Source organism: Strigops habroptila, chromosome Z (assembly GCF_004027225.2).
Source record: "Strigops habroptila isolate Jane chromosome Z, bStrHab1.2.pri, whole genome shotgun sequence".
Taxonomy (NCBI): domain Eukaryota; kingdom Metazoa; phylum Chordata; class Aves; order Psittaciformes; family Psittacidae; genus Strigops; species Strigops habroptila.
In genome coordinates, this window is record NC_044302.2 from 78036090 (window position 1) to 78060961 (window position 24872).

Sequence of the window (24872 nt, forward strand, 5' to 3'; positions counted from 1 at the left end):
AACATGTACATCAGTTGGCCTATACCTCTGATTTGAAAACCTGCCCTTAGAGCACAGTTCTAATAGATCTCACAGGGAGGGAAAGCCTAAACCCTCCTTTGAAGGATTACTGCCAGATACAGGCTCTTCTAAAACGAATTTAAGATAGACAATGCTCATTGCTGTTGTTCTGTCAGGATAGCTGGAAAACCACTGTGCATGTGCTGGGGTCACACAGAAAGAGCTACCGAATGCAAGTGAAGATGCAGGTTTTCACTTGCCTGTGAAGTATCCAGGCATGAGGTGATCTTCACTGCCATGACTATCCAATGAGCTCCCAGCCACCTTCATTTGTTTGTGGTCCTGTTGCTAGCAGCTGAAGTAGGAAATCAGCATTTGCTCAGAGAAGTTGTGTCGAGCATGAAGGCTTTTCAGTGATGTTATGCTAACTTGATTTGAAAAAGGAAGACTGAAAAGGTAGGAAGAAACCACCTATCTATCCCCACAGAGCTACTGCTTGCTTTGGTGAAATGCTGCCAGCACCAGTCCCGCCATGGCAAACACCAGTGGCACATGTAAACAGTAACTAAAGCTTTTTGTTCAAGAATGGTTTTCAAAGCCAAAAGATTACCCTGCTTACAGGCTGAGTGTAATTGCAGTATTGTTATTCAAGTGACCTGAGCCTTCTGGAGGAGGTGAGGTGGGAGAACCACTGCCAAAGGTGAGAATTGGAAGAACACAGGCTTGAGCATTGGGGTCTCTGCTGGTTCTGCAGCACTACCCTGAGAAATGAGGGACTGTGATTTGTGCAGTCAACGTTCATCACTCTATGCAAAAGCAATGCAACTTCCAGAAACTTTCTGAGCACAGTTTTTCAAGTCAGTCCTGTACTGCAGACAGTGTTTAACACAGCACCGGAGGAAGAGAATTGAATGTAAACTTGTTTGTGTGAGAGTCATGGAAGAAACTACACTGTCTGTGTAAACAAGAGCAGCCAAATTGCTCAAGGACATTCCAAACTGCGCTGCTGGTGGGTCTGATCATGTAATTCCTACATCAGTCTACCCTTAAATTCCACTAACATCAAGTCTGGCTTTTATAATGATACTCAGGTAAATATCCTAAATACCAGAACAAGAAACCAGTATGACAAAGTAAGACTGCTGCGGCACATGGATGAAAGATGTACTCATTCTCACTACCCACTGAACTGACTTGCTGAATTCCATGGGAAATATTTAAGGGCTTCAGACAAGAAGAAAAGGGGGCACAGGAAGACTGTAAGCAGATATAAGGGCAACTACCTCTGAAGACATATGTTATTACCCAGTTGACAGGTTTTCACTAAAGACAGAGATTTGTTTTCTTCACAGTATGAAGACCTCAACACACACAATTCTTTCTTAAACACACTCTTTCTCTTTCCAGGCAAGAAGTCTGAATTTATAGTTTGTTTCTGCAACCTGTCAAGCCCCAGACTACTGTCACAGTTCAGCATTCCAAACCTGGACTGCTTCCTTTGGTAATGCTCGAAGGTACAGCTGGCTACAGTACACCTGCAGCTCTGCTACGGTATTATGAAAAAAAATCATGTCAACAACACAGTAATGTATGTTGAAGAGGTGAAGTTCAGCTGAGTGCTAGGATGGTCACTGATTAATTACTTTAAGCTTTGAACTGTTGCATTTGCAGTTTTCACAGAGAAAGTACAAAAAAATTATTTTACAGGGTGTGTTTTTGATTCTGAGTCTTCTCAGGAGACAGAAAAGTGTCTGCAACTTTCTCTCCTCCCAATTTCTTGCTGTTAACCTGCAGATTACTCTCGTTAAAACACATAATTTGATATAAATTTTCAATTATAACATCTATTTGCTCACTAAAATAAAGTTTAGAAATCAGATCCGTTTGCAGAAATATAACATAAAAACTGAGTATTTATATTATCTACCAAAGAGTGCAAACCACATAACTTCATGTTGGTTTTTACTCCCCATAATAAACGTTGTTTTTCACCCAGAGTCTTCATGCTACGTTTGAAAGAAAAGTATTTTTCAGCTGCATTCCAATATAAATTGGAATTTATTTTGCAGTTTCCATTTTCCACTGCTAACATGAAATGATAATCATGATGTTCCATACTTAAGAGGAAGTATGGAATATATCCATGCTCATCCACAAGTTGCAAGCCTCCTGTTCAATAAACACTAAGTACAGTAGTTAAGATCTGCATTATTTTCACATATACAGCAAATATTCAAGTCCATCTTATTTCCTTTATAAAAGCATCTTGATGCAATTTTAATAAAGACAGAATGCTTAAAAATCTCAAATATATAGTACATTTGTTCCTGTACATGTATGTGCAAGATCTCCCGGCAAAAATATGAATATGGAATCGTATGGCTTCCCCATTTACACCTCCTTTGGCAAACACAACTTTGTATCACATGATATAAGTACCATCTTTGAAGTATTTCATCGATTCTAGTTGCTGGGTCATTGCAAGGACATCCTGAAATCCGGTACTGAGTCCAGACATGTGTTGAAAATAAGCTTCCTTTTCCACTTGGACAGTTAGGTTGTTTACACCAGCATCTTTCAGAATTGCTGTAACCTGAATAGAACAGTATGGTTAACACTAATATCACATTTTATATGCATCTCACAGTAACTTGCAGCACTCTGGCTCTGAAGTACTGTAGATTAGAAAAATATCATCATAAAGAATTCAATTTTCTGGAAAGAGACGACTAGCTCCAGAGGGTATGCCTCTGCAACTTCTGCATAATGGGTAGTTCTCAGGGTCTTGCATAGGAAGTAAGTGTCCTTTTAAGGAAAAGAAAAACCCAAGGCAGACAGATACTAGTAAGCTAGTGTTAAGCCCATGACTAGCACCCAGCTATCCCTACTGCTTACTGCCTGTTTTGCAGCATGAAATCCACCTTACCTACTTTTCTCAGAGCACATGTAGTACCACTTTCAACTGTAAGGAGAAGGAAAAAAAGCAACCCACCTTTTCAAATAGCTCTTTATGCAACTAATTCCAAGCTAGCAGGCAAGGGGAGTACAGCACTAGAGACCAGCTCTGAGATATTAACTAATAGGTGTCAATCACATCTGTTAATCGCAACAGCAGCTTCAAACTTCAGTCTATGACTGAAATTAGAAACATCAGGGTCTAAAAACCTTGCACTCACCTGCTGTACAATTCTCTGTTCCATCACATCTGATACTACTTGCACATGTATTGTACCTGCCACAACACTTGCAGAGTGACACCAAAAATGAGGATCTCTGTATGATATGACTCCCTCTATTTTTTGAATCTGTAAAGAAATTACATTAGCAGCATTTAATTTAAGAACACATTTTAAACTTGTGTATGTACATGGATATTGGTGGCAAATATTTCACAGGGAAACAAAGCTGTACAGCAAAGCAGCTTTCCAGCTAAGATATATTCAGAAATATGTAGAATTGAAAGGTCACCTTGCTACTACTGTCAAAGACTAGAAGTTAAAAGTAAAACTAAATGAAAACCCCAGAAAAGTGCAATACTAAACAGGATAAGAAAAAACCCCCAAACAATCTCACAATTTAGTGTACAGATCCCAGCCACATCAATGGACAGATTAACCACAAAGCTGGCTGGGTATTTACTTCTTTCTAGGGCATTTGTTACCTCACTATCCAGGATAAGCAGCTATTTAGTTATCATAGCTGGACTTAATTCAGAGACATACTATTTTCCCATAACCTATCACTTCTTGAAAATTGATTTTTGTACTTGGTCTGTGTGGGATGGATTGAACTTTTTTTCACAACAGCCAATAAGACCCAGTGTTTTGAATTTGTGTTCTGGTAACAGACCAGTGTTTTGTCTATGGCTGAACAGTGCTTTCTCTATGGCTGAACCGCGCTTGGGTGCTGTCAGGGCTTTCTTGCTCTTCAGCAAGGAGGCTGGGGGTGGGCAAGAACTGGGCTGGGGACACAGCTGGGGTGGCTGACCCAGGCTGGCCAGAGGGATAGTGCATGCCGTGCAACACTGTGCTCAGCAGCAGACTGGGCTAGAGGAAGAAGGGGGTGTTGGGGCTTCCACGATGGCTGTTGTTCAGAGATTGCCTGGGTACTGTCTGCTGTGCAACTCGGTGCACTGCTTCACCCCCCCCCACTTCACCTATTAAACTAAGTTTAAATTGCTCCCCGATTTTTCTTGCTGTGACTCTTCTTGTTTTCTCCCTTGTTCCACTGGCAGTGGTGGTGGTAAAGTGGGGAGCAAGCAAGTGGCTGTGTGGATGGATGCCTGACTGCTGGCTGGGGTTAACCTACAGCAAGCATATTGTTTTACTGCGATGTATTTTTTTAAATGCTTTTCCTATTATATTTTAATGAACTGCTCTTTGATTGTTTTCAGTAAGTATTTTACTTTTCCTCACTCTCCCAGAATTGCTGTTGTCCCTCATCATAAAGTGAAACCCCACTCTGCGCCTCAGTTTCACTATACAAGCCTCTCACAGACAATTTCCATTTATTCTTTCTTGCCCTGCAAGATCATGGAGCAGATCCTCCTGGAAGTGTTCTCATGCAGACAAGTACACCTGTCCCTCTCTACTAATTAAGAGGCAATTACAGGCTCAGGATATAATTCTGTAGCTTGAACTGTACACATCAACTTTAAAAGACTGAAGGCTTTTGGGAATTGCTATGTTACTTTCTCAGTACTAAGTACTTTTCCCACACTGTTACCATACTTATCTGAAATCACAGTACTACACATAAAACCAAAAAAATAGTTCAAGTTCTTTTAGTTACAAAACAACTTTAATCAGCAGAACTCCCAATCCTGTCATATCTCTGTAGAATAGATTGAAAACAACTCGATACATGAAGTTATGTAAGACAACAAAGGCTGTCATACTGAACTGCTCAAGTTTAACAATTATTAAAAGCAGCTACAGCTCTGGATGTATGAAAACATTTAGAATTGTAGTTCTGACCTTTTCTAAAGCAGCATGTAGATCTTTCTCCTGTTCTGGAGGTACCCTCAACAAAAGCACTTGACAGGCATCTTTCAGTAGAGGGATAACACTAAGAAAAATCAATGTAGCAATAAAAAGAGAGCAGAGCGGATCAGCTATGAGCCATCCAAATTGCTGAATAAATATCGTGGATACAATAACACCAACGCTGCCAAGAGTATCTGCTAACACATGCAGAAACACACCTGAAAACAAAATAAACTGATTAAGTTGAACAGTTCTGTTTAAAAGGTACCTATATGCTCAATAGAGGAAACACAGTATGGTTTAATAAAGATAATAAACACCCCTCAAGCTAAACAGAGGCAACTATCTTCCTAACTTGGTGCAAAAATAAACAAAACATCTTTTCTAATACTTAATTACAAATCAACGTAAAAAATTTTTACACCCATCTTTACTCACTAGTGCAATGACCTAGGCAGGCATTTGCAGATTAAACTGAATGTGAACAGTCTTGAAATTGTTGGTGTGACTTGTACTACACAGCATCATCATTTAACTCTGTATAGAAGCATTCGGATGTAAAACAACCAATGGAATATAAGACTATTCACTAAAATACTTTTGCTCTGACAAGCTTACACAAAAAACTCATCATTTATAGTTTTTTATAAGCCAGACAGTTGGTAAATAAGTACTTTCTAACTACTAGGGAAAAAATTTCAAGAAGTAGCTATGCTGCAATTTTATATATATTGCCCTTCTTGGTTAGCTTCTGATTTTAGAGTTGAAAAAGACAGTTTCATCTTTACCACCTCATCTTCTAAGCCACAAATAGAAGCATATTCTAGACTGCTGGTCTGCATTTGTTCTTTTACTTCTTATCCCTTCTCCCAGTGTTTTTATAACCAGCTGTCACATGATACCTAGAAGCAAGGTAGTATCTTTATAGATAAGAGACCTTGTACTTTAATTTCCAAATGGAACTTAGGAACAAGGACTTCAAGCTTATTCAGTAATGTTGACAATGACAATATATATTTAGTGTATATATAAATAAAAAATATAGATATACAATATATATTTAGTATATATATATATTTAGTATACCACAATAAATGGCTGTCAGATTGCTTCTGGAGAGAGATTTCAGGAATGATGCATAGCACTGGGTCCGATTCTGAAAATCTTCAAAGTCTGCTGGAAATCACCATATAAATATATCATTTATGGTCCAACAATCTGTACTTGCCTCTCATGTTGGTGTTCATGCCTCCTCCAGATGACCCGTGGGAATGTCCATGGCCATGCCCATGGTCACTGTGTGAATGGCCGTGCCCATGGCTGTGGCTGTGCCCATGGTGAGAATGGCTGTGATCGTGTGAGTGACAGCCTCCTCGAGAAGCCCCATGGGAGTGCGCATGGCTAAAGGCACAGATACCAACAAGGTTTACGATCAGTCCTCCAACAGAGACTGGCTGTGAGAGGGAGAAAAGTCATTAACTTCACTTTCTCTTCCCAGGTACTCAAGTTTACTTTCTAGAACCTGGTAATCAGAGTCACTGTGCACCTAATTAAGGAAAACTGTGGAAGCATTAACATAAACAGAGGATTATTCTAATATGGATTCCTCATCATATTCCTTTCAGTAGACAAGCTGGTTTCGAAAGAGTCATCTTCTCCTCTCAAAAAGATCCAATTCTTCCTAACCTTCTCAAAAACTCCACCCAATAACCACCACTAGAATGCAAAACCTAATATTCACAAATCAGGGCAAGATAGCAAATTTAGTTTTAAGAAGCGGTGATTGATTTTATTTACTTTCAAAAAGAGATGAAGTGGTTTGAATAAAAGCTTTGCTTTGCTTTCATTGGCAAAAAACTAAAAAAAAAATAAAAAAAAAAATTGTATATTATATCTAGGACACACACACCAATCTGAAATTGTACTTAGCTGAAGAGTAAACCAACTACTGCTTTACTGGTCAAGTTGTACCAGTTTATCTCTCTGCCTATTTTTCTACTCTCCCTTGAAAAACTAGCAAAGTGTAAGAGTAACACCAGCTCATAAAGGAGTTGAGCAAGTCCTACTCGGGAGTAATTAGGCCTCTCCTTTGCTATGCAAACCTGTGCTCTTATGGGGGGGGTAACCTTTCCCCAAGAAACAAAATCAGTAGTGAAAATGGAGCAAATATTAAAGATTAAAAAGAAAGAAAGAAAAATCAGGCCTTGATTCCAGCAATGTACATTCCTCACTGTGTCTACACAAAAATCTTTGTTACCGAAGACAGCAGGAGAGCACAAATTCTTGTGTGTGTGTGGGGAGACAAAACAAGTGAAGCTGGAAATGTGATAAATGAATGCTTGGATTTGCAGAACTCAATTAAAAAAGTATTGAAGAAAATAAGCCATTACATTTGTAAGAAAGGTATGGAAGCTTGAGAATTTAAGTGGGGAGCCCCTGAAAAGGCTGTAAAAGGTAGAGACACAGGTGTAGTTAAATTAACTACACACAGCTTCATGATTGTCTATGCCACACTAACACACCCACCATAATGTTATGAATCCTGTCTGCTTTTTGAGGTTTCTCAGAGACTAATACAAAATCTTTTCTGTAATAACTGGCGTTGGTATATGTAAGAGCAGAAACAAATTTAGTCTTGTACAGATTATTTCCTTAGTATCTTTCATTATAGAAAGACCACCATCTAAAAAGGTTAGAGCTGTAACATCTTAGGAAAAAAGTCAATTTAACTGTCATAATTGAATTATATTCACCCCTACCTATTTCTGTATTTTAAAACTAGATGTATTTTGGATTTTAAAATTAGAGTATGTCAGAAAGTCAAGGCACACTTTAGATCTCTTTAGTATGCAACTGTAGTCTCCCTTTTTTTTTTTTTTTAAATTAAGACGAATGAACCACTAACTGCCAAAAAACATTCAATCTGAATGACGAAACTTACAGTTAGCATATTTGTATCTATGTCTGGAGGATCCACCAGTCTGGCCACTGATTCCATGAAGACAAAGAAAGCAATTACCATCAGAAAAAGTCCATTAATAAAACCAGAGAGAATTTCTACACGTCCATATCTGAAAGCAAACATATGTACTTTTGAGAGTGAAAAATGGGTACTCTTAAACAAATTTCAAAATGATAATATGTAAAGTTACAATACATTTAATACAACATTAAGATGGCTTTGATTTTTTTCCCTCAAAGACACAGGGTCAGGTGTCCTGTCTCTGCTCCCTCCTGGCTTCTTGTGCCCCTCCTCACTGGCAGAGCATGAGATTGAAAAGTCCTTGATCAGAGTAAGCATTATTTAGCAAAAACTAAAAACATCGGTGTGTTATCAGCACTGTTCTCAGGCTAGAGTCAAAACCACAGCATGGCACCAGCTACTAAGAAGGAGAAAAATGACTGCTACAGCTGAACCCAGGACAGTATATAAAATATATGTGCGTGTGCCCATTCAGGACTTGAAACTGCTAGACTGCTATGCAATTTAACTGTACAGATTTTGATTATGTCAGCAACATTGAAATCCTAGTAAGAACGCTTTCAACATGTATCTTTGTTTGGCATACATACATACATGGAGCAAGACAATTTCTAAATAATATTAACAGTGATAGAGTTTTATTTGTAGAGATAAATGAAGATGACATTGCAGACACACTTTCACAGGGGTAAGGGAGGAACAGCACGAACTCAAATGGAACAGAAGAAACACAGCAAAACACCGGCAGACACATGTACCATGAAAACATCCAAAATATTCTTTATAGCAGGGCATTTTGAAAATGAGCAAGTAGAATAATTTTCAGATTGTCCTTAAGAACCTAATATACATACCCATAGGAAAAAATGCGAGTTGCTTTCCATCTTGTCATCAGAGCTGCAAAAAGCCCCATCACTAATGCAGAACAATCAAAAAGCATGTGAAATCCATCAGAAATAAGACCAAGGCTATTGGTCCATACGCCATAAAAGAGCTCCACAAAAGTGAAAGCCTGAAATGAAAAAAAAAAGAAAGCTTTATTTTCTCCTTGAATATTAACTTGTAGTTTGATGTCTTGGTAGCTAGCAGGACACTCCTTTTTTCATAGGACACTCCATAGTTTTGAAGGGTATTGTTCAAAGTATTTCTAGAACATTTTCTCTCTCCTCCAACAAAATGTAAGTGACACATTCCAAGCCTACGAAGAGACATTTCTGAACCCACCCTCTCAAAAGCCTTAGACCTACGGAAACAACCCTCTGCAGGAGTAAATTTAAGTTTTCATTTAGAATTTTAAACTAATGTTGTGTGCACAAAATTTTAAGCATTTTGTCATTAAACAATGTAACAACTCTGATGTGGTCTATTATTAGTGCAAACACAGTGCTGTCTACACAGCTGTAAGAATTTTCTTGACCATTAGTTGACTGCTTAAATCTTAAGAATTAGTTTTGAGAAGGGTACCCAAGCAAACAATTTTAATACATACATTTTCCCTGTATGGTTTACTATTATTAATTGGTATGCCTATAAACTTTCTGATCTTTCATATTCCATAATGTAATTCCTTAAAGTTATCATGAATACTTCAAGCTTCTCCCCCTATTTTCCTGGATAATTGCCAAGGTACAAAGAGAGATCTTTGCAAATGAGGTCCTATCAATCTTACTTACTGAATCATTTTTTCCTACTTGATAAAGAGAGAAACTAGAAATAAAACCATCCTACTCCAGAATGACACTGACTAATCCCACACTTACTACTTCACGTCCCCATCCTTGAAGACCCTATCAGTTTCAGCTTATCTGCTGGTAAGACCTCTATCTTAAATGTACCACCATGCAAGTATTTACTTACTGCTATAAGAGTTACACAGAGAACCAGAGCTGCACTGTGACAACAAATCAAAATGACCTTCCACTCACCTTTAGATTATCATATTTTATTTTAACATTTCATCTGATGAAACTACACTATCAAGGGTCACTTTAAAGACAAGTAATCATGGGAACCTTTTAAAGAGTAACTCTTCTTACTGTACTATGTATGTACTACTGTGATTCGGTTTGAAAATAAGAAAACAAAACCCCATGCACTTACCAGGTTTAGGCACAAGAAATAGAAGATCTGCCTAGAATCATACTCCTCAAGGATTTGTTTCAGTGACTCCTTAATAAATCGAGGTAATGACTGAGAGCTCTGCTGTAATGCATCACCCATGAAGTTATAGAGAGGAGTGCCTTCAGGGGAATAGCCAATAAGGGTACCCTTCTGCCCTTTCCTGGAGGGGGAGGACAGGATATTGGCAGCTGCAAGGAAAGTATTGAAGTTTTTGTTGCTGTTTCTAAGCTTCACAGCTACTTTATAACGTGTTTTACCAGCAATCAAAGCTTACAGGAAATTTGCAGGCAGCAAAGTAATTGTCAACTTCATCTGGAGGTTTATCATTAGATTTTATTGCTATGTAAGATTAGATCATCACTTCCTCAACACAAGAGGCCTATTACATTCTTCATCCAAAGGAATTCTGCACACATCCATTTTCTGACTGGCTCCCCAGTCACATGGAAAACAGATTTATTAAAAGATAAATAAGAATACGTACATAAAATGAAGAAGACAGCACTCACTACCACCCCTCCAGAAAGAACATGCTCTGTGCTTTCATGGTGGGGTGGCTTGTTCACAGCTCGAAGCTGGTCTGTTATTGGATGTGTCCAAAAGTTGCCAAAAAGCAGTGCACTAATGAAAGTAAGAAAGGATCCATATCGAGCACACGTGGAAGCTTCCATCTTGACAGAGCATATGGACTCCACATAGAAATCCAGGATCACAACAAAAAAGATGACTGTTATGAAAGGCATGATGAGAGAAGACCAAGATTCTACTTTACTCTGCAACAAAAAATACATTTCAAACAGGGTCGTTCACCATTGTATGTGGTTGTATGTATATTAACTAGCATTAAATATAGTTCACTTTCATTACAAATGTTTTCAGCAATCCATCAGAACATAAATACTTTTATACTTTCAATTTATCATATAAAACCAACATTCCAGATACAGAGAGACACATATAACTAATATGCAGCACAGTACCTTATTTTAAATACTTTCATGTGCTTACAAGCAATGCTACATGCAACACCACGTTTGCAAGTATACTCTCCCCTAAACATGCAGACATAGCAAACATGTATTTAAATTACAACAATCTACTCCTCAGGAATAAGAGAGCCCTGTATTTATACAGTTGTCAATACTTGTGCTATGATAGTATATGAATCCAGGATATAGTATCTGAGCTAGAAAGATGAAATAAAGTTATCACACAAAAAAAGGAAATTAAGATATCACAAAGATATACACCAAAATATAGAGGAAAAAATTCAAACAGAGCTTACTACAAAAATAAAGATGGCAACTTTGGTAATTTTAAAGCTATTTTAAAGGAAAGATTTCAACTGAACTTCATAAGAAGCAGCATTATAAAGAATGATCTATTTTTGTACTTGCTATCTTACCTCTGTTGTCAGAGAGAGGACAATGACCCAAGGGGACAAAAGAAGGACGGAAACAAGATGAGACAAAGCTTGAAGACGCTTGGCTCCACCTACATCTACAGACAGTTTTCGGGAAGCCATGTGAAAACCAACCTTACAGCACAATGCCAGTACGAGAAGCAGTACTCCTCCCTGGAAACACAGAGGGATCCTGTTAGCATTTCTTAAGAGCCAAATACCTCACTCCAAAGTGACTGAAAAAAGATTAATATGCTTTCCTTAACTTATCAACAGAAGCCAAAGACAGGCTATTTCCTGTAATTGTTACTCTAGTTAAAAACAGTGGCACAGCCTATGTGGTTATACCTCAGCACTATTCACAACAGCCTGGTATGACTTGAAGTTTAAAACTCTCAATAGCGTTAATCCGCATACAACAGCAGCGATTTGGTAGTGAAGAGCACACGAGGAAAAAGAAAAACCACATGAAATGTAGTTTTCCATCTTCCATCATTAAAAAACGTGTTGGAAGCATACACAAACCCCAAAAGTGCCACATCACCTTAGTCTCTAAGCTTTTCTTAACCTTTTCATTCACTTACCTTTAATCGCACTATACCGTATTTCTTCACAATATTTCCTTTCAAAACTATTCTATAAATGAATCACAAGATACACACACAGCATCTCATCTCTCTTAGCTCACAGTTGCTTTAAACACAGTTAAACAGTCTCTCTTAACATTTGATTTATTTTTACATAAATACTTTCTCAGCTGCTCCATATACATTTTTTTCCCCTGGTTTAGTCCTCAATGCAGCCACTTTATCAACAAGACTAAGCTAGGGTTTGGCTTGTGATACTGAAGCTGCTCATAATCAATCAGGATGTAAAAATTACAGTGCTAGTTCAGTTCCAATATGTGGTGGGGATGATGACCTTCTTGGTTTTGATTTAGGTTTGGATTAGCTCTGAGTTGGTGAAACTGTTACCTACAAAACTTACATAAATATTAACCTACTAAAATACAAGTTATTTACCTTGTGATCTGCAACACCCAGGAAAGCAATGATTGTGTACAGAACATGGGTAAGAGCACTATCGTGATGACCCTCAGCTAAGCAAAAGAAAGTTAAGGAAGAATTTAATTTGATGATCTTTTTTTTTTTCCTTTAACCCAAAGAACAGGTAAAGGTAGTATAAGACCACAGAAAGCAGAAGTAAGCAAACTGAGTTTTAGGGTTTGTCAGATCCTTAAAATTTAGTAAAGATTAAAATATTTCCACAGAAAATAAGTAGTTAAAAATATGTGAGGGGGTATATTTTAAAACATAAGACCATAGTCACTGTTAAATACTGCACAGCAGTATCATGGTACAGGATTTAAGTTAATTTTGGCAACCAGACTTTGAAAAACATACTCAACAGCATTAAAAATTAGATCAATTTTCATAAAAAGCACTAAAACAGTGACGTGTCTAAAATTCAATCTTTCCAGTTTCTAAATATTTAAACTTTGGAAAACAAAGAGTAATTGACAAACACAATGCATCAAATATTAAAATAATAGTAGCTTTTGGGAAAACTAGAGGGCACTTTAACAATTAATTTACTCACTGAAAACTTAATGGATTAATCGATACCATCCCTGAATATACTATTTGCATCTTTAATTCCATGTTTTCATCGTTCCTTGACAAAGTTTACTGTCACCTTGTTTGTTTTTACTGCCCATCGTTAGATGTACCACTTTTTGGCAGTATGCTTCACCATGTTGAGATGACCTGTTGAAAACTTACTTCAGAATTACTTCCAATTTACTCAGTGGCTTTGAAAGCACGTTAGCCAGCTTCCATTTTGCAGCTTAACGTCCACTGTTGTCGGAGCTACTGCAGGATACTTCACATCACTTTTCAGCCTAGCAGATTAACTGAGATTACCACATTTGCAAAAGCACAGCCAGTCTTTAAGACTCTCTATGTGATATCTGGGAAGTCCTGTCACTCAGGAGAAGCCCCTGGAGACTGGAAAAGCGGAAACACTGCACCCATTTACAAGAAGGTAGAAAGAACTTGGAACTACTAACCTGTCAGCCTCACCTCTGTGCCTGAGAAAACCAGGGAACAGATCCTCTAGAAGCTGTGCCAAGGCACATGGAGGACAGGAAGGTGATTCAAGACAGCCAGCATGGCTTCATCAAGGGCAAGTCCTGCCTGACCAACCTAGTGGCCTTCTGTGATGGAGTGACTACATCAGTGGAGAAGGGAAGAGCTACAGATCTCATTTATGTGGACTTCTGTAAGGCCTTTGACCTGGTCCCCCACAACATCCTTCTCTCTAAATTGGGGAGATGGATTTAATGGATGGACTTCAGTGGATAATGAACTGGCTGGATGGCTGCATCCAGAGAGTAGTGGTCAACACCTCAAAGGTCTGGATGGAGATCAGTGGTGAGTGGTGTCCCCAACGGGTCCGTATTGGGACCAGTACTGTTTAATTTCTTCGCCAGTGACACAGACAGTGGGATTAAGTGCACCCTCAGCAAATTTGCAAATAACACGGAGCTGAGTGGTACAGTTGACACGCCTGAGGGACAGGATGCCATCCAGAGGGATCAGGACAGGCTTGAGAAGTGAACCCATGTGAACCTCAGGAGATTCAACAAGGCCAAGTGCAAGGGTCTGCACCTGGGTCTGGGCAACCCCTGGTATCAATACAGGCTGTGGGATGAAGGGATTGAGAGCAGCCCTGTGGAGAGGGACTTGAGGGTAATGGTGGATGAAAAGCTGGACATGAGCCGTCAGTGTGCGCTTGCAGCCAAGGAAGCCAACCGTGTCCTGGGCTGCATCAAAAGGAGCGTGACCAGCAGGCTGAGGGTGGCGATTCTGCCCCTCTACTCTGCTCTTGTGAGACCTCACTTGGAGTATTGTGTGCAGTTCTGGTGTCCTCAGTACAGGAAGGACATGGATCTGCTGGGGCAAGTCCAGAGGAGGGACACAAAAATGATCAGAGGGATGGAGCACCTCTCCTATGGGAAGGCCTGAGAGGGTTCCATTTTTTTAGCCTGAAGAGAAGGCTCTAGAGAGGCCTTTCCATACTGAAAGGTGGCTTCTAAGAAAGACGGAGACAGACTTTTTACCAGGGCCTGTTGCAGTAAGAGGAGGGGTAATGGCTTTAAACTAGAAGAGGGGAGATTCAGACTAGATATAAGGCGGTAAATGCCCCATCCCTGAAAACATTCAAGGTCAGGCTGGATGGGGCTCTGAGCAACCAGATCTAGTTGAAGATGTCCTGGCTTACTGCAGGGGGTTGTACTAGATGACCTTTAAAGCTCCCTTCCAACCCAAACTATTCTGTGATTCTATGTATCTTTCTGGATGTATAGAAAAGGCTGCCAGCCAGACTGTCAGCCATTTACTGCACACACTTAGGCTACAGCCATTATGTCTAGAATTTCTAATGAAAAAGGATAAAACTGGATAAAGCCCTAGGAGGGCAGGGGGGCCCAAGAATGCTGGCTGATATTCAAGGATCACCTGCTCCAAGTACAGGAGTGTTGCATCTTGACAAGAAGGAAATGGGGCAAGGCGGCCAGAAGGCCTCCATGAATGGATAAGGAACTGCTGAGAAATCTCAGATGGAAAAAAACTTACAGAAGGTGGAAGCGAGGACAGGCAGCCTGGGGGGAATACAAGGACATTGTCCAGGAAGCTAGGGATCAGATCAGGAAAGCTAAGGCCTAGTTAAGAGTTGAGTCTGGCCAGGGATGTCAGAGATAACAGGAAGGGCTTCTATAGGTATGTCGCTAACAAAAGACAGACTAGGGACAACGTGGGCTCTCTCCAGAAGGAAACGGGGGAACCGGCTACCCTGGATTTGGAGAAGGCTGAGGTTCTCAATGACTTCTTTGACTCAGTCTTCACCCGCAAGTGCTCTGACCACACCGCTCAGGTCTTGGAAGGCAGATGCACGGACTGTGAGAATGAAGATCCCACTGCAGGAGAGGATCAGGTTTGAGATCTAACGGCAAATCCTGCCTGACCAATTTGGTGGCCTTCTATGATGGGGCTACAGAACTGATGGACAGGGGCAGAGCAGTTGATATCATCTACCTGGACTGCGCAAAGCGTTTGACACTGTCCCGCATGACATCCTTGTCTCTAAACTAGAGAGACATAAATTTGATGGATGGACCACTCAGTGGATAAAGAACTGGCTGGATGGCCACACGCAGAGAGTTGTGGTAAATGGCTCAGTGTCCAGTTGGAGACCAGTAATGAGTGGTGTCCCTCAGGGATCGGTGTTGGGACTGGTCTTGTTCAACATCTTTGTTGGTGACATGGGCAGCGGGATTGATGCACCCTCAGCAAGTTTGCTGATGACACCAAGCTGTGTGGTTCAGCTGATACGCTGGAGGGAAGGGATGCCATCCAGAGGGACCTTGACACACTTGAGAGGTGGCCGATGCCAACCTCATGAAGTTCAACCAAGCCAAGTGCAAGGTCCTACACCTGGGCCAGGGCAATCCCAGGCACAAATACAGGCTGGGCGGAGAGGAGATTCAGAGCAGTCCTGCGGAGAAGGACTGGGGGGTGTTGGCTGACGAGAAACTGAACATGAGCCGGCTTCAGTGAGCGCTCGCAGCCCAGAAACCAACTGTATCCTGGGCTGCATCAAAAGAAGCGTGACCAGCAGGTCGAAGGAGGTGATCCTGCCCCTCTACTCTGCCCTTGTGAGACCTCACTTGGGAGCACTGTGTACAGTTCTGGTGTCCCCAGCATAAGAAGGACACGGAGCTGTTGGAGCGAGTCCAGAGGAGGGCCACAAGGATGATCAGAGGGCTTAAGCACATCCCATATGAAGACAGGCTGAGAAAGTTGGGGCTGTTCAGCCTGGAGAAGAGAAGGCTGCGTGGAGACCTCATAGCAGCCTTCCAGTGTCTGAAGGGGGCCCACAAGGATGCTGGGGAGGGACTCTTCATCAGGGACTGTAGTGATAGGACAAGGAGTAATGGGTTTAAACTTAAACAGGGGAAGTTCAGGTTAGATATAAGGAAGAATTTACTGTGAGGGCGGTGAGGCATTGGAACAGGCTGCCCAGAGAAGTGGTGAATGCTCCATCCCTGGCAGTGTTCAAGGCCCGGTTGGACAGAGCCTTGGGTGACATGGTCTAGGGTAAAGAGACCCTGCCCATCGCAGGGGGCTGAAAATAGATGATCTCAAGGTCCTTTCCAACCCAAACCATTTTATGATTCTATGATTAAAAGAGCTGATCAAAAGTTTCTAGCGATCCTAAATGGGTGGGTATGTGCAAATGGGCAGGGATTTAAAATCTACAGCGGTGTTCTAAGTTATCAAAGTAATCAATGCCATTTATTTGGCTGTAAATACTAATATTTAGATGTAAAAGTAAGATCTTATGCTAGAACATTATTAGGAGATAAGATTCCTATCAAGAAATGTGCAAGCATATTTAACTCAGTGCATTCAACTTTATGTTCTCCCTGCTCCAGTAATAATAGGCAACTGCTCTTAACATGTAGCAAGAAAGGATACGATGTTCTGCTATTTTAGCCATGAGGTCATCATTATCAAAAAGCAGTAAGCAGATTACAGCTATGATGAAAAATGCAGCACCTCTTGTCTGTGAAAAAAAACAAAACAAAATAAACCAAACACAAAAATCAAACAAAGACCACTCAGAATATTTTTACAATGTGCTGTAACGGTTTAATGCAAAAAAATTCGGGAAATCAGTTTCTTCCCTCCCTTCCCCCCGATCAAGGTAAATGTATTTTAGTTCTGTAAGAAAACATGAGAAAAAACCTGCTACTTAAGCCTAAAGATTTAATATTTTGTAGCATCAAGGAGCTGTGAAGAAGATCTAGTGGACAAACTGTAGAATTTTGTCTTAGGGGAGGTAAAGGCTAGAGCACTGTGCAAAGGCTCTGAGTAAGCAAAGCTCTGCAGCGAGTGCTTTTATGGGGAAGGGACAGAAGCAAGTACGAAATCCCAGCTTGTAGAGCTTTCACCACCCTGACTTAAAACACTGCAATTTTGGTAGTCATCGTCTTGGCACGACACTGAGCTCTACACCTAAAAAATAATATTACAATTAATTTTCTGAAGCCAAATATAGCTATCACATTCTTGTTCCAGAAAGTCAGCGGTCTTCTTTTTGCCACAGTTCACTTCATAAAGCTGAAATATTCAGAGGACAGGGGTATCACTCCCTTGTTTCTGCTGCCTCACACATGCAGCTTAACTGCCAAGTGTGGCCCACTAAGGTACAGACTGACAAAGCAGCTCTACCTTTGGGTGACTGGCTGGAGAAAAAATTTGTCTTCTAGATGAAGAAATTCATGCTGATCTCCACAGTATCTCAGTTTGAGGGGGGCGGGAGTGTCAGAGCAGATCACTCTGCTATTCACTTTAAGAGCAGCCTAAAAGTGATTAGGGGACTCCAGCAGCAGTTATGAGACAGAGATTTCAAAACTCCCAGCCTAAGGCAGCACCAAAGCCAGCCTTTCTCTTACACAACAAGTACTCTAGCCTCGGGTATATGACATCGTAAGGCATCTTTCTCCAACTGTCACAATTTTTGAGTGAAAGTGGCCAAGAATCCTTGGTGCTGGGATAAGCTTACTCCATTGAGGGCTGATGAGGCACAGTTAGAGAACACGTTGTGAAATTGTATGTAATGGGAGTCAGACAAAGGATGTCAGAAGGTCAGATTTCTGATTACGTAAAGGACTGGGCCCAAGTATTCAGCACATATAGGCTCATGCAGACATTAAAGTACTTAAGAGAACCTTCTGGCATTAAAAAACAAAGTATGTTAAAAGCTACTGGCACTGAAGAGGGTAGGCAAGAATATGGAGACTATACTGTGGGACTGCAGTGCCTAAAGCGCTGGACCACTACATGCGCATATGTCCTCTAGTCAGTTTGAACCCCAAATCCCATTACAAAGACTGCTGAAGTGCAAAAATCATTCTCAATATTCTTTTCCCCAAACAGAAAAACTTCTCAGGCATGTGCCACAGATCTCCAACAGCTTCACCCACTGTTTCTCTCTTAATGTCATATTTATTATTTCACTAATTAAACTACAAAAAGCACAGTTTCTATGAACACAGATCCCAAACACTGTTCCAGGTAAAGAAGTACTTGAATTTATAGCATTCAGTATTTCTTACATTTGATAAAGTAAATTTTTAAATACCTTTGCTGGTCCTCCACCTGAGCTTGTGAACAAGACACTAAGGAGTGACAGCACAACCACATCACTGTGCTCAAACAGCAACAATGTCCTATAAAAAAGTGAAATAAACACTTATGTCTAGTCACAAGGAGCTTACCTCACAAGCTTGATATATACTATTTCAGCTAAAATTCAATGACACAGCAGTCAAAGATTTAGCCTGTGATTTCAACAGCAAATTTAAACAATTTGAAAGGATAAATGCAAATCTATTTGCCTTCACCAGCAATAGATCTAGCTGTGGACAGCTAGACATATCACGAAACAAGAACTTCCTAACTCAAGGGAGAGATTAATATTATTCATTTATAGACTGCTTTAAATTGTACTTTCTTCTAACAACACAACAAGATACTAACTTGATCAAGATGGAATTGTTATTCCTATTACAATACCTCCTCTAAACCAAAGTTTCTGGTTCCCAGAAAAAGAGAGGTCTTGTTCTGTTGTATTACATGCTGTTTATTGAGGTGCTGATGGTCTAGTAGATTATGCAACCTCAGAACCTCTTTATTGCTGAAAATTAGAAATTCTAACTTTCACACCATCTCCTTCAGATTGCAAAGGCTAACTAACAAGCTATATTGACAGCTTTCCAGAGCAGAACATGAAAGTAATAATCACTGTCAAGTTTACCAAGTGTTTCTGCCATTCTCCGCATACAAATACAGTCTGCTAGGGCCCATGTTACTGGTTGTGTTTGGGAAGACTGCCAGCACCCAGAAAGGCACTACAGTATTAAGAAAACCTATTATTCTCTGATATGTCTTTGCCTTTGTTGAGGCTAAAACCTCAGCTTCACAAAATGTATAATTTAAGGCTTTACCTGCCTCTCTCTAATGAAAGATGCTTTCTAATACATTAACCTTCATTTTTTCAATTCTCATGTTATTCTTTAATAGTTACTCAATACTGCTAGCAAACAGCACTAGTGATTGTACCAGGAGGATATCTATGCACTAATGCTACCCAATTCCACCACAGCATAGGCACATGACCAGATAAAGAAGTGCCCTGCAACAAATGCAGAAACTGGTACTAGTCAGCTGGTACAGGAATACAAGCTGCTATCACCAGCTGTCAAGCCACGGACTTCAAACAGTTAAATAAACAATTTGGGTTAAATTAATGAGACTATGGAAATTACAAAAACTACATTCAGTATAACAGCCAGTTCTCTTGTATCATCCACATCAGTAGTTCAAGCACTATCAAGAATTTCACTGGCATCCTGTCAAGAATGAATGAAGAAAATTACAAGTTCTACAGAGAATTATACATAGTTTTTCCCAAGCACAACAGAGTTCACAGGAAAAAGCGTAAAGATGTATTTTAAAACCTCAAACGGTAAAGCAAGAGGCTGGCCTTATGGGCTGATGGACAGAAAACAAAAAACAATGCAGCAAGACATGGAAAGATCACAAAAAATAGCTTAAAAAGAGAAAACATTTTTCACTGTAAATATATAATTACCTCAGTGGTCCACAAAGAGTAAGGCCAAAAAACCACAAGAGTGAAATGATACATCCCACAACAGCATGCTTAAAAATTTTGATCCACTACAAGAGAAAGGTATTTTATTATAATTTTCTCCACAATTTCAAAATAAACATCCCACTACTAGCATCCTTTCAGCAGAGTAGCTGCAGAATTAGAGTGTAAAACATATGCTCTGCAAATTCTGCAGAATTTAGAGTATGATTATCTTCTTCTTACTTTGTCAGGCAACTAAAGTTTGTTTGGACACATTACGAACCAGAATTACTTATTTCTTTTTTACCACAGCTGTAGATTTTCTAGTATAGTCTGAGGTCTCTTTAACAAAAAGCCTGGAAAAAAGGCTGAAAAAATATCAAGTTCATTTATCTGTCAAAGATGCTGGTTATTTTGTAATCTATTGTCTATATATGTGATAAACATTTATAGAACTAGATCAAACATCCAAGATAAAGAGACTAAGACCTTAAGTCTACAAATATTTAAGCGTAAGTTAAATAATTTCTTCAGGAAGCATATTCTAATTCAGCTATTAAATACATTATTAACTTTAAATGCAAGTTTTTGAAGAAAAGTAATTCCTTTTGGAAATACATTAAACAAGACAAAGTGCCTATGGCAAACATCATCTTCAAATCCAGAATTTAAAAAATGTTAGCAATAGTGAAACTATAAAGGGACAGATTTTTCTGAACACAAATCAAAGATGTAATTTATTCCTGTTCACACTTTAAAATTCTGCCATATGTGTCTAATCATGAAAGCAGCTGACATTTGGCTGTCCTTCAGATTCCTTCTACTTAGCATGTACCCTGATAACACTATGCATGGATCAGGTTTTGTGCATACATAAACTGAAGATGAGTATGAAGCAGGTGAAGAAAAATTGTTCCTTACAAAACAACAGGTTCCAACCTGCCCCTGCTCTAACTTCTCAGGATACTAGGAACTCAACACAGATCTGAAGAGCAGTTAGAGTAGCCCCTCATCACAACGCACCATGCAGAAAGCACTCTTTTGGCATAGGGAACATGACTGGAGCACTCTGACATTCTGGCAGTCCAGAAACTGCCCCCCTCAACTGTCAAAGTCAGTGAAGTAGACTAAGCTCTTTTTGAAAATCCAGTCCTCAAAACAGATGCTCGTATGGAGCCAAGGACCAATCTTTTTACAATACTCCCAAAAGGAACTGACAAAAGCTAAAATGCTGACTGTTTTTTATTGTGCACTAGGCACAAAGTTAGTTACACCCATTCTGAAAATTGCAACCGTATCTTCCAAGTGGAGTAACCTCTGTTCCGCTTTCACTTTGGCAAGAGCCAAGTTGTCAAAAATATCTACAAAGATGTGAATCACTGTTACATATACCAACTCACCTGACGCTTGGTTACCACTTTTCCAGAGGAGAATGGTTTTTGAAACAAAACCATAAAAAATGCAGACCTGTTAAAAGGAGAAAGTTTTCTCTATTAGTGTATTAGTAGTCAGTTTTTTATTCATGCAGTTCAAAACAACCAGGTCTTTCACATCAGGCTCAGTTTACAAAACATCTTCTACATTTTTCATGAGCAGGACACACTGACTACACTCACTGGTTTTATTTTCCCTGCTGCATTACGTATGTCAGATACGAGTACAAAGGTGATGACAAGTGAGCTTCAGTTCTGGTCAACTTTAAAGGCAAATTCTTCAGAGAATGGCTAATGAGAAGTCTACCTGTGATTTAAAAAATCAAAATACCTCAGAAGTTTTGAGGAGAAATAATACTGTTTTTCATTAGCAAGATACATACACCCAAAATCTTACTCATATACGGAATGTGAACACACAGCCTTGCGTTCCTCAACCAGAGTTCAAGTGATGGGGAAAAAGTCTACGGTGGTTGGGAATATGCAAGTGAGGGGAACATGCAAGGAAGATGGCCTGAAATGTAAACAAATGTGAAATAAAAGATAAAAATGATGTTACAGAAGTTTCAACTCTGCCAAGTTTATTAGAGAAATGCTCTTCCATATCTTATCAGTTAATCATGAAGCAGGATTGTGACTGCAAAGGTTGTTTCTGTATATTGGCTATCAGTTTCTACACTCCAGGTCTCTATCAGAGGAAAAATAGCAGTTGAAGCTCACAAACTCTACAGGAATACAAATTACCAGAAAGGAAGCTCTTCTTCTACACCTTCAAGAAAATTTGGACATGCCCAAGTTTCCAATAATCAGTATTGTCATACTGTGATCAGTTTCATAGTAGCAAAACCACTGAAGTTTCTTGAGGGTAAGGAGGAGTTAGAGAGATTTCTGCATAGACAGGGAGAGGGGCAATCACCAACTGTATGAAATTTAACAAAAACAAGCACCAGATTCTGCATCTGGGGTGGGGCAATCCTGGTTAATATTGTATTAATTGCAGGGTGAGAGGCTGGAGAGCAGCCTCATGGAAGATCACAGAATTGTTGGGGATGAAAGGTACCTCTGAGACCATGTAGCCCAACCTTCCATGCCAAGGCAGGGCCACAGGTTACACAGGAACACATCCAGGTGGGTTTTGAATGTCTCCAGAGAGCGGCACATTCAACGCCCCTGGGCAGCCTGTTCCAGTGCTCTGCCACCCTCAGTGTAAAGTTCTTCCTCATTGAGGTGAAACCTCTTGTGTTTCAGTTTATGGCCGTTGCTCCTTGTCCTGTCACTGGGCACCACTGAAAAGCGCCTGGCACCATCCTCCTGGCATCCACCTTTGAGATATCTGTATGCATTAATGAGATCCCCTCTCAGTCTCCTCTCGACTAAATGGGCCCAGCTCCTGCAGTCTCTCCTCATAAGAGAGATGCTCCAGATCTCTGATCACCCCTGTGGTCCTTCGCTGGACTCTCTCCAGTAGCACCTTGTCTTTCTTGTGCTGAGGAGCCCAGAACTGGGCACAGGACTCCGGATGCGGTCTCACCAGGATCACCTCCCTCAACCTGCCAGCCGCACTCCTCCCGATGCACCCCAGGATACTATTGGCCCTCCTGGCCACAAGGACACACTGCCGGCTCATAGCCAACCTGGCATCCACCAACACTCCCAGGTCCCTCTCAGCTGAACTGCTCTACAGTAGGTCAGCCCCAACCTGTCCTGGTCCTTGGGGTTCTTCCTCCCCAGGTGCAGTGCCCTACACTTGCCCTTGTTGATCCTCATTAGGTTTCTCTCCACCCAGTTCTCCAGCCCATCAAGGTCCTGCTGCATGGCAGCACAGCCTTCAGGTGTATCAGCCACTGCCCTCAGCTCTGTAACATCAGCAAACCTAATCTGGAGGTCTGGGTTGATGGCAAGTTGAATGTGAGTCAAGTGTGCCCTGGCAGCCAAAAGGGCCAACAATGGCCTGAGGTGCATCAAGCACATCATAGCAAGCAGGTCAAGGGTGGTGACTGTCGCACTTTACACTGCACTGGTGCAGCCCCACATCGAGTACTGTGTGTGGTTTTGGGTGCCTCGATATCAGAAGGATGTCATGCTATTAGAGAGTGTCTGGAGAAGGACAACTAAGATGTTGAAAGACCTTGAGGGAAAGACTTATGAGGAGCAGCTGAGGTCACTTGGCTTGCTCAGCTTAGAGAGAGAAGGCTGAGAGGAGCCCTCATCACAGCCTACAGCTGCCTCAAGGGCGGAAGCAGAGGGGGAGGTGCTGGTCTCCTCTCCCTGGTGACCAGCAATGGGACATAAGGAAATGGAATTAAAACTGTGTCAGTGGAAGTTCAGGTTGGGCATTAGGAAAACGCTCTTCACTGAGTGGGTGGATAATGCTCTTAGTTATATGGATTAGTTTTAGGTAGTCCTGCAAGGAGCAGGAGGTTTTACTTGATGTTCCTTACGGGTCCCTTTAAGCTTGAGATATGATTATGAAATTATAGTGAGCAGAGATACAAAGGAAAAGCATTGCTATGAGCAGAGTATTTACTGGATCCACTGCTATGCCTTCTCCTCGATTATGCTATAACGACATAATGGAGGGTATAAGCTTGATACTGACAAGGACAAGGCATGCTGTTAGGTCGGTGGACAAGGCTTCCCCCCCTGCACACTCACCCCAGCTGCACTATAAAGATAAACTGCACGAGGTGCACCGCTTTCAGGAGATCGTAAGACTCAAACAGCCCCACGGCTTTCAAACACTTGGTGAAGCACAGCAGCGCGATGTACCGGCTCAGCCTGCAACAGGAGAGAGGGCAGCTCGCACTCGCCGCCACGCACTCACCGCCGCGCCGGGCCCAGGCCCCGCCGCCGGGCCTGCCCCACCCGCGGCCCGGCAGCGGCAGGCCGCCGGCTGCGCAAGGATGAAGGGCGATGCTCGCCGCTGCCCAGACAGACGTTCGGCGGCGGGTAGCCCCCCTCGGCGGGGCCGGCCCGAGGCCCCCTCACCCAGCGGAGCGGCCGCTCCACCCCCGCTGCCGCCGTTACCGGGCGCTAGGCACATCCACGGGCCCCAGCACGCCGCCGCCGGCCAAGGCCTGCCCGCTGTACTTGTCCTCCATGACGGGGCGGGGCGGGCGCGGCGCTGCGCGGGAAGGGTGCGAGCACTCAGGCGCGGTGCATCCTCCGCGGCCACCGCTTCCGCACGGAACCGGGGTAGGCCGACGGACCGCGCATGCCACGGCTGAGGG

The 24872-nt window shown here is 41.3% G+C and overlaps 1 protein-coding gene across 2 annotated transcripts; it reads right to left on the reverse strand.

Moving 5' to 3' along the window:
- On the reverse strand, positions 1-24872 carry SLC30A5 (solute carrier family 30 member 5). Of its 2 annotated transcripts, XM_030511875.1 has the most exons (16): positions 24670-24872; positions 24298-24420; positions 21610-21676; positions 20210-20295; positions 18698-18785; positions 17029-17116; positions 12514-12590; positions 11495-11665; positions 10574-10862; positions 10069-10277; positions 8823-8980; positions 7927-8056; positions 6214-6439; positions 4977-5203; positions 3177-3305; positions 1-2593 (listed from the first exon to the last, which is right to left on the reverse strand). In XM_030511875.1, the coding sequence occupies exons 1-16, from the start codon at positions 24741-24743 to the stop codon at positions 2423-2425; spliced, it is 2313 nt and encodes a 770-aa protein (XP_030367735.1). In that variant the 5' UTR covers positions 24744-24872; the 3' UTR covers positions 1-2422. The 2 variants fall into 2 exon arrangements, with proteins under 2 accessions (XP_030367735.1, XP_030367736.1); XM_030511876.1 differs by lacking the exon at positions 24298-24420 and having other exon boundaries at positions 24670-24853.

What these genes read in the sequence shown, in the direction of transcription:
- SLC30A5 (XM_030511875.1), bottom strand. Translation starts at nt 24,743, where the DNA reads ATGGAGGACAAGTACAGCGGGCAGGCCTTGGCCGGCGGCGGCGTGCTG. An exon ending in GGCTAAAATAGCAGAACATC is followed by an intron (nt 12,591 to 17,028) that starts GTATCCTTTCTT and finishes TCTTTTGCTTAG; the next exon opens with CTGAGGGTCATCACGATAGT. An exon ending in CATGAACACCAACATGAGAG is followed by an intron (nt 5,204 to 6,213) that starts GCAAGTACAGAT and finishes TTTTGTTTTCAG; the next exon opens with GTGTGTTTCTGCATGTGTTA.